We start from the raw sequence: 9,078 nt of genomic DNA, 5'->3' as shown, positions 1-9,078 counted from the left end.
CTATCCAACGTATGCTACATTTGTGAAGACAATCCCGACTCCAACTTTGGAGATGGGCGCTTACTTTGCGACATGCCAGAAAACAGCTCGCAATGATGTTGAGCGTGTTTTTGGGTGATTCAGGAGCGTTTCGCCGTTGTCAGGTACCCTGCTCTCACTTGGTCTGAGTCTCAGCTGTGGGAGGTGATGAACGCATGTGTGATCATGTACAACATGATCATTGAGAGCGAGCGCGATAAACCTGTGCATGATGATCAACCATTTGATTATCAGGAGCCTCTTGCTGAAGTAGAGCATGTACCCAACAATTTGCCATTTTTCTTCACATGCACCAAGAAATCTGAGATGTAGGTGTTCATGTTCAACTTCAGGCAGCCAACTGCGCATTTGTGGGCAGAGAGAAGCAGCCAACAACACATGATTTAATTTGAATTATTATACGGATAATTTTCTTTATATTTGTGTTAAACTATATTAAATTTATTGTATGAATAATTTTATGTGATTAAAATATTATTTCAAAATATTGTAAAAGGAAAAAAGAAAATTGGAGGCGCCGATTTGGAGGATGCCGATGTGGAAACCTGTTTCTCAATATGATGTGTCGGCTCCCCCAAGCAGTTGTGCTAGCACACAAACCGACAGTTATTTGGTATTCGTCGGTGGAGATGCTCTTGCAAAGACGTAGTAGAGGGCATGACGCGTCAAGACGCGGGAGAGAGGGAGGAGGCAGACAGGAAGGACACGCGGCATGCTGAGCACGCGTGTATACCTAGGGCTAGGGGTGTGTGTAGCTAGGGCTAGGACGGCGATAAGAGCATCTCCAGTCGCGTTCCTCAAAAAACGTCTGGCATAAATGATTTGGGGGACGTTAGGGACCGCGCCGGACAAAAAGAGACCAAAAATCTGTACAAAAAAAAGATTCTTTCCCGCCGCGTCCCTCGAACAGCGTCCGGATGCATGCATTTTAATAAATGGGACCACTCCATGTGGGAAAAGTAGGTGAGAGAAAGTGTGGGAAAAGGGAATAACATGTGGGGAGTAGGGACTGCATGCATGCGTCCGGACGCTGTTTTTGTGTCCCGCGTCCCCGGTAGAGACTCTATGTATAGAGTCTCTACCAGGGACGCCGGACATCAAATGGGGCGCTATTTAGCTTTGGAGGACGCGACTGGAACACGATTTTCCTCATTTCTTGTCCGCCGTCCCCCAAACGTCATTTGGGGGACGCTGGAGATGCTCTAAGGAAGGCAACAACAGCGAGAGCCACCCCATCCCACCAGAGTAGTGTACCGTCGACCGAAACGACAGAGCTAGAACCCAAATAATTTGTTACCGAGCAGCACTAGAATTGGGTTCACAGAATTTTTTTTCCCAACCCAAATAATGTGTCACCGAGCAGCGCTAGAATTGGGTCCACACAGCCACACAAAAAACGGGAAACCCATAGAATGGCTCGCCGCATTTGCCCACAATTTTGTCCCTGCGACCAATTTGGACACACGCGGACCAAATGGGTGAACATAAATTATTTTGGCAAGGATAGAGTAGAAGCAAATAGACGAACCCAGAAAGAACATATAACGTGCTTCATCGCAATCATTCAGCTACCTCGCTGGTTTCTGTGCTGCGGAGGTTGACAGAAAAAGGTTAACGAAAAAGTTATCACTAGAACTTTATCCACCCTGGACAAGCACTTCGGTTGCATTGCTACCCTAGATCGGTACTCCTAGGAAAGGGATTCGGAGCTTAGTACTATGATTCAGAGCCATATTTACATATCCACTTGTTCGTTTACAAGCTAAGAGCGGCAGTGTTTTATTCTTCTTCAGATTCGGAGGCACTGAAATCAGGGTCGCTTTCCTGATCAGATTCTCTGTTGTCAGAAAATTCCGGCAAAGAATCTGACCAGGTAGGCGACTCAGCCGTCTCAAGAGGTGCTGAACTTTGTTTTTCACCTAATCCGACCAAAAAAAAGAAGCTGGTTAGATTTAAAACATAACATTATTAGTAGTAAACAATTTCACTACAGTACTTAACAGACAGCATGCAATTGCCCTGGGAGCGCTGGGAATCCAAACAGCAAATTTGTAAGACTAGGAAATTTTCACTAAAAAAGAAGTTTGGGACACTATCAAGGAGATTCCCGTTGATCGAGTCTCGGGGCCAGACGGTTTTATTGGCGCTTTCTACCAACACGCATGGCTGGTGATCAAGGCTGACATTATGGTTTGCCTGCTCAAACTGGGCGTCGGCGACGGCAGAGCATTTGTGAGGTTGAACAGGGGCTCTGATCACTTTGATTCGAAGCAGCAGGATGCGGTGGAGATTGGAGACTATAGTCCAATCAGCTTGGTACATTGCTTCTTGAAACTTTTCTCCAAATTGGTGGCTAACCGTTAGAGGCAGGGTAGGAGATGTCAGTACGAATCAATTTGTGTTCGTGGAGGGGGATGCTTGCGCAACAGTTTCGTGTTGGTCAGGCAGGTGGCGAGGAAAATCAATCAGCGTCAACACTGAGGTGTGCTTCTCTAGCGGATCTCAATGTCCTGGAGTTTCCTATTTGAAGTGCTTCGGCGAATGGGTTCCTATTTGAAGTGCTTCGGCGAATGGGTTATGGAGCTCTGTTCCTAATGTGGATCGTGTTGCTTTTGTATACATCAAACACCAAAGTGACAGTGAATGGCGTGCCAGGAAGAAGAATTCAGCATACCCGTGGGCTTAGGCAGGGAGACCCCACGTCGCCAATGCTGTTTGTGGCGGGGATGGAGGTGCTGACAGCTTTGGTGGCCAAAGCAGTGGATATGTGATGCCGAAATCAAGCAGCCGTGCTAGATCAGGAAATAGCAAGAACGGATAGAAAAAAGGAAATCCAAGAAGGAACTAAATGGAGATTTTGTGCAGCGTGAGAAGGTCAGCTCCCGAAAAAGAACCTCTGATGTCCGGCTGCAGCGTGATGAGTTGCTCCTCCAATCAAGCTTGATTTGGGACGAATTAAATCTCGTGGCTTTTATTTGAGTTGCTCCTGTACCCTAGTAGTTTTAGCTTTGATTTGAAGACTAGCGGGGAGAGAAAGACACCATGGATGGACCGTGTGTAGCAATAGAAAAAGGTGGAGAGACTAATCTGAACATATGACATGGTTGGTGGCAGACTATACTTATGACTGATCTTGTCCGTTGATTCAGATCGAACGACCAAAATTGCTGGAATCATGTAGCACCTATAGACCTAGTAGTACTAGATATGTTCTCTGAGGTAGGAGAGGTTACAACATACGGAACCATGAATGCCTTAGCAGGGGCTGAAAATGGTCAAGGATCCAGAGGCCAGAACCCGTGTTCCACAACCTCACCAAGATTACCATGGGAGAGGGCACAAGAGTTTGGATTTGGCGCGATAGATGGATCAACGGTCGTACGGCGGAGGACATTGCACCGCTGGTGACTAGGTCAGTGTCCAAAAGGAAGAAGAATAGCAGTTTGGTCTAGGAGATACTCGCCGAGAATAGATGGTTGACAGACATTGATGTAAACCTCACAGTGGAAGGGTGCGCTCAGTGCATCAAGCTAATGGGAGGAGATAGAAGCGATGAACAGGAACAGCCAGGAGCCAGACATGTACGCCTGGATAGGTGCGTAGTCTGGGAGATACTGCTATGCCAGGGAGAGATCGAGTTCAAGATGCATAAGTCGGTATGGCGATCGTTTGCACCTCTCAAATACTAAATCTTCAGCTGACTCGCTCTCAGATACCGCCAATGGACCTCGGATAGAAGACAGCGACATGAGCTGCAGGAGCACATGGAGGCGTGCTTCTCATGCTTGCAGGAGGAGGATACCGTAGATCATGTCTTGATGCAGTGTCTCTATGCCAGACAGGTGTGGTATGGTTGTCTGATTGCGGCGAGGTTAAACATTGTGGAGCCACTAAGAGATAGTACTTTGTAGTGCTGGGACGCGACGCGTGAGCTTTGTGCACAAGAGGGACAGAAGAGGTTTTGACACCCTGATCATCCTCACGGCATGGTCGTTGTGGAAGCAAAGAAACGCCATAGTTTTTGGTATACCTCATATCAATACAACACTGTCACAGCTTATTGGGCGAATTAAGGATGAGTTTAACTTGTGGAAGTTAGCTAGAGTAGGAGCGAGTCTGCCGCGAGAGTAGGCTAGTGAGTGCGGAGTTTGCCGGCTTTGCTGTTCGCAGCGGAGTGTCGTTCTTGTAAAACATTTCTCTCCTATAAAGATTTGGTATGCCTTTGGCGTACCCTCGGAAAATAAACATTTTTCACTACCTTGAAACTGCTAGCCTGACATTTGTTAATCATTCTATAGTGGACATTACGAATATAATTACTGGCATAAATTAAAACTATACAGGAGAGGAGTTATGTGTAGCAATGAGGTGTCATGCCTGGGCTAACATTGGTTGCATCAGAAAAATGATGGTCATTTCCTTCCTTCAGCTTATGCAGTGTAGCAATGAGGCGTTCCTGCAACATCAATATGTCATCATCAATACATAATAAGAGAAAAATGTGGAATTTAAGACACCGGCATATATACCTTATCATAGAAGAATTTTCTTTCATTCTTGGCTTCCCAGGCCTTAACTCTGTTGATTAAATTCTCAACTGTTTCTGGAAGAAGAAAATAACTTAGTGAAACATAGTAACAGAAAATTCACTTCACAAAGTTGTTAGACTTGGCCTGAATCGTATCGTCTGTGCTAAACGCCTGCTGGCCGATACCCCTGACAGTGACAGGTGGTTGTGCACCTACCTGGCTACGGCCACCTTTGTCGTACATGCAATGTCAGCTAATTGCATTGCAGGTCTATTGTCAGTTTGCGCGCTGCTTTTCAAGTAAGCGCCAGTTTTTTTTTCTTTTAGTAAGAACCAAGCGTTAATTGTTTCCACAACAATCCTTGAGCTCCTATATCGACCAAATATTTTCAAAACCATAACCGCACCGGGGTTAGAGTCATTTATCACAGGTAGAAAATTTGATCTGGTCCATTCACCAAACTGCTAGATCTTACTATAGAAAACCAAAAGTTGATAGCCGGCGACCATTCTCTACGGCTAGCTTTCTCTTAATCATCTCAGAGGGTAAGTGCCAGACCACGTTGCCTCTATCTGATGCATCAGTTTATATTTCCATGTATTCAGCATATATGTAGGACTTGCTCATCTTACGGTATAAGTACAACTGTCAGTTTTGCCAGCTGTAGAGTGAATATACTGTGAACTTATTGATTTACCATCCTACACTAGGTTTCTACTGCACGATCTTCCTTACAACAGGTAAATTGACAATGAACGTTATAAATTGCAACGGTTTTCAAAGTTCAGCAATTACCTCGAGTGTGTAAGCTACTTCCTTCTTTTACATGTCTCAACACAATTTCTGCCCGACTAACAATGCTTTCCCTCAGCAAAATATCTTTAGCAGACTTCACTACCAATTCTTCAAGCTTATCAGCTGCACCAAACATATCCATGCTTCCAGCCCGCACGTCAATCATTGTAAAATTGATTTTGTAGTCTTCATCATCGGACAAATGCGTTTGGCGCAAATTGGCAGCCAACACTGCAAATCTCTTGGCAACCTTTTCAATCAATTGACCTTCCAATATTGCAAGCTCTGACTGAATCTACATGAAATTCAAATCTACATTAGTTGCACAATTTATATTTGCAGAATAGCAACCCAAGTTCTTGCATTATTTCATGTTAACATACAAAACGTCAAAACCCAACAAGGCATTAAATTAAAAACAGGACAAGGTAGGAACCGGGTCAATTGAGCAATTTGTTTGCCAAAAATCAATTAGTATTCTCTATTCAAATCGCCCAACATCTGCTCAAATATCATAGACTAGGTAATTCTTACGTGAACAACAAAGTAGCCCGAAAAGTCAGTATGCAAACATATAATTTGAATACATATATTGTCAGCATGGTTTCCTGAAAGAGCTTGCCAAAAAGGACTGTAAACTGCACTAATATTGCAAGGCAAATGCATTTACCACAATAGTATGTCAAAAGGACAGACAGAAACTGCAAGCATGTTGACCAACACTGAGTCTTCATGCTATTACCATATATACACCTTAACAACAATCCACTGATGCACTGACAATACATTGAATTTGACTGGGTTTTCTGCATGGGTTTTGCATACTAGATGGAGAATCTCCTTAATTAAAATACAGAAATGAATAGAAGTAAACCATCCTGTCCCCACTCACTGTAGCATAGCATAATGGTAATATAGAAAGACATTTTTGATCACCACACATTCATAATTACGTGGCTAGCGTTAAACCCTATATCTCCGTTGTAACTTGTCCAACAGAAGCACGTGACAACAATATCTAATCTCCCAATTCATCAGCTTTTTAACTCGTTAATTCTTTCTAGTCAAGAGGGATAAAAGATATGCATAACTGTAACAATCGCTGCAATTTTAGTCCTAGTTGTCAACTGGCCTCATGTACAGAGTTCCAATATGCATTTTCCCATTAGCTCATGTGGCTACAAATTGATAATTCCAGCTAAATGTCTTGAAAGTTGGTCCAATACACATCAATAAGTTATGGAGTAAATGCTAGTTCCACACCAACCACACGATAATATCAACTAGCCAATACATTCTGAGAAACTTGTATAAGTTTGCGGTATGGTCAATTAGTGCAATACTGCACCCAAGTACTGCTGGTACTGACCTTAGTTAACAGAGCTGCAGAGAGAGCATCTTTCTGAGTGACTTCAGCCAAGGATGCGACACTGTTGCGCATGATATAGCGATATTCCTTTTGCTGGTCTAATGTTACTCCCATGTGATCCCATAGATCCATTACCTTAGCTTGCATGCGCTGTAGCTGCAATCCAACAGAAAACCATTGCATTTAAGCTAGAATTACAATTCCAATATATATGAATGACAACTTCTACAATTGCAATTCCAGTATATATAAATGACAACTTTGCTTACATTTTCCAGTCGCTGCTTCTTGAATACATTGAGCCTCCTCAAACTTGCTGTAAGTGACTGATGAATTTGAGATAGACTAGCAGACTGCTGATAAGAACAGTAAATTAGATGCAATACATGTGCGATTAAAAAAATCTTTGAAGTTGCCAGAAGATACCATGCGTTCTTCTAATAATGCATCCTTCTCCCCTAGCACACTGCATAGTTCACGGTGTTGAGCTTCCAAATCAGAGATCGCTTCGGCCATACTGGAACATCGGTTCTTCTCATATTCCAGGGCTCCCTTGTAGGCGACCAAGCATTTTTTCAAGACATTGTTGGTTACTTTGTGTCTCTCTGCAACCGAAACTCCCAGTGTATCTAAAACAGTCTGCGCATACAACACAATGTTCAAGTCCATCCAAATTACTCAAAACTGACAGTACACACATAAATAAGAAAACATACATGAAGCTCCTCCATATTAATTTTGATGACTTTGTCATTTTCTTCAGATATTGTCGCGTAACTCCCTGATATAAAGGAAAAAATTGCAACATTATAGAAATAAATCATTGTCAAGTACTAGACAAGCATGAAACAGCACAATAATGGGAGCAGTACAACATTCTAGTTTACTAGATAAAACAGAGTATAGAATACTGAGAGCTGTGCACCGATTTAGATCCAATGAAGTGCAATAGAGTTATAGACAAAACTTGATCAAACAATAGCTGTGCACGCAATGATTGGAGCAGTTATCCATAGGTAACAGGCAGGCAAATATCTTTGAGAAAAAGCAGGAAAGTATTAGTCAAAAATACTACCTCCATATGGTAGTTTATTATATCCAACTAAAAGGGCTTATACTATAGAACAGAGTGATAGTGAAGACTAACTGGAGCAGCCAACAATGAGAGCAGTTTGGTAATCAATTACCACTATGGTAGTTTATTACCTCCGAATTCTCATTTAACAACATGCACCGAGGGCATTACAAGTAGGGCTCTGCATGCGAAGGGATCCAACGGTAAAACGCAATCCTATGATAGGATTCCGATCCTACCAATTCGCAGAGAGAGGGTTTGGGGATCTCACATTGTTCATGCGCAGCGTCCAATGGGGACTTGGAAGGAGGCGGAGGGGGTGTCGGTGCTGGCAACGGAGGAGGGGATGTCGGTGCTGCCGACGGACGAGGGGATGTCCGTGCTATGGACGGCGGAGGGGATGTCGGTGCAGTTAGGTTTCGGCCCCGCAGAAGTGTCGGCCGGGTCGACCGCAGCGGGTACCTCCTCGCCGCGCTAGAAGATTGGGAGGGCTGGGACTGGGGCGGCGGCGGTGCCAGCGCTAGGGCTCGCCCCAGCTGCTTCGGCGTAAGAGCCGCCCGTGTCGATCGCCGAGGGTACCTTCTCTCAGCGTCGGAGGAATCCAGCGGTCCATCACGCCGTGGCGGGGGCGGAGGCGTCCGCCGTGGCGGGGGCGGAGGCGTCCGCCGACGCGGCGACGCCGGTGGCGGCGACGCCGGTGGCGAATTCGGGTTTCGCATGATGCCGTGCGGTGTGGATGCTCTTTTTCTCTCTCTGTTTTTCAGCTCTGCGGGGCGGAAAGGGGTCGGGGGATACTGGTCTGGTTCAACGACGGCAGTTGGCACGGCTGCGCCGCAATGACGGCATGAACATTGTGTTGTATGCGCCTCACCAAACAGTGCACGTTTGGTGAGAGAGATCTAGAGACTTACATGTGGGTCTCACGTCCACCTCACCAACAAAACAGTGCATATTTGCTTCTAATCACTCCTGCCATGTGGGCTCGCCTATCTGAAAAATTGTTGATTCGCTCTATTAGTGTTTTCCAGAAAGAAGAAAAACTTTTTCTGATCATGATGGTTTTGTTAGATTATTATTAGCCTTTCCTCCTGGGTTTAATTGCCAAAGACATCGTCGCATAGCACACTTAACCACACACAACAAACTAACCACAACATATTTGAATATAGAATAAGTAGTAGTGCAGTGTAGGAGATGAATGACACGTACATCTACGGCACCCACATATTACCCTTTCGAGTATTATGTTGGTCTTCGACATATTGAAGATG

The 9,078-nt window shown here is 44.5% G+C and overlaps 1 protein-coding gene across 3 annotated transcripts; it reads right to left on the bottom strand.

The window, feature by feature from the left end:
* Positions 1-1,570: 1,570 nt before the first annotated feature.
* LOC127307436 (65-kDa microtubule-associated protein 4) lies at positions 1,571-8,625 on the bottom strand. Of its 3 annotated transcripts, none has more exons than XM_051338180.2 (9): positions 8,079-8,625; positions 7,449-7,513; positions 7,159-7,371; positions 7,002-7,088; positions 6,733-6,888; positions 5,364-5,658; positions 4,569-4,636; positions 4,417-4,495; positions 1,571-1,958 (listed from the first exon to the last, which is right to left on the bottom strand). In XM_051338180.2, the coding sequence occupies exons 1-9, from the start codon at positions 8,524-8,526 to the stop codon at positions 1,819-1,821; spliced, it is 1,551 nt and encodes a 516-aa protein (XP_051194140.1). In that variant the 5' UTR covers positions 8,527-8,625; the 3' UTR covers positions 1,571-1,818. The 3 variants fall into 3 exon arrangements, with proteins under 3 accessions (XP_051194140.1, XP_051194123.1, XP_051194132.1); XM_051338163.2 differs by having other exon boundaries at positions 4,569-4,642; positions 8,079-8,623; XM_051338172.2 differs by having other exon boundaries at positions 4,569-4,642; positions 7,002-7,085; positions 8,079-8,622.
* Between the last annotated feature and the right edge of the window lie 453 nt (positions 8,626-9,078).

The sequence above is a fragment of the Lolium perenne genome, chromosome 1 (assembly GCF_019359855.2).
Source record: "Lolium perenne isolate Kyuss_39 chromosome 1, Kyuss_2.0, whole genome shotgun sequence".
Taxonomy (NCBI): Eukaryota; Viridiplantae; Streptophyta; class Magnoliopsida; order Poales; family Poaceae; genus Lolium; species Lolium perenne.
The sequence above is the reverse complement of the archived record's forward strand: the minus strand, read 5'-3'. Positions and strand labels throughout refer to the sequence as shown.

Bases quoted from the DNA above. Each gene is read 5' to 3' on its own strand.
- LOC127307436 (XM_051338163.2), bottom strand. From the start codon at position 8,526: ATGCGAAACCCGAATTCGCCACCGGCGTCGCCGCCACCGGCGTCGCCG. The intron at 7,514-8,078 runs GTGAGATCCCCA...CCTTTATATCAG, and splicing joins GGACGCTGCGCATGAACAAT to GGAGTTACGCGACAATATCT. The intron at 7,372-7,448 runs GTATGTTTTCTT...TTGTATGCGCAG, and splicing joins TTAATATGGAGGAGCTTCAT to ACTGTTTTAGATACACTGGG.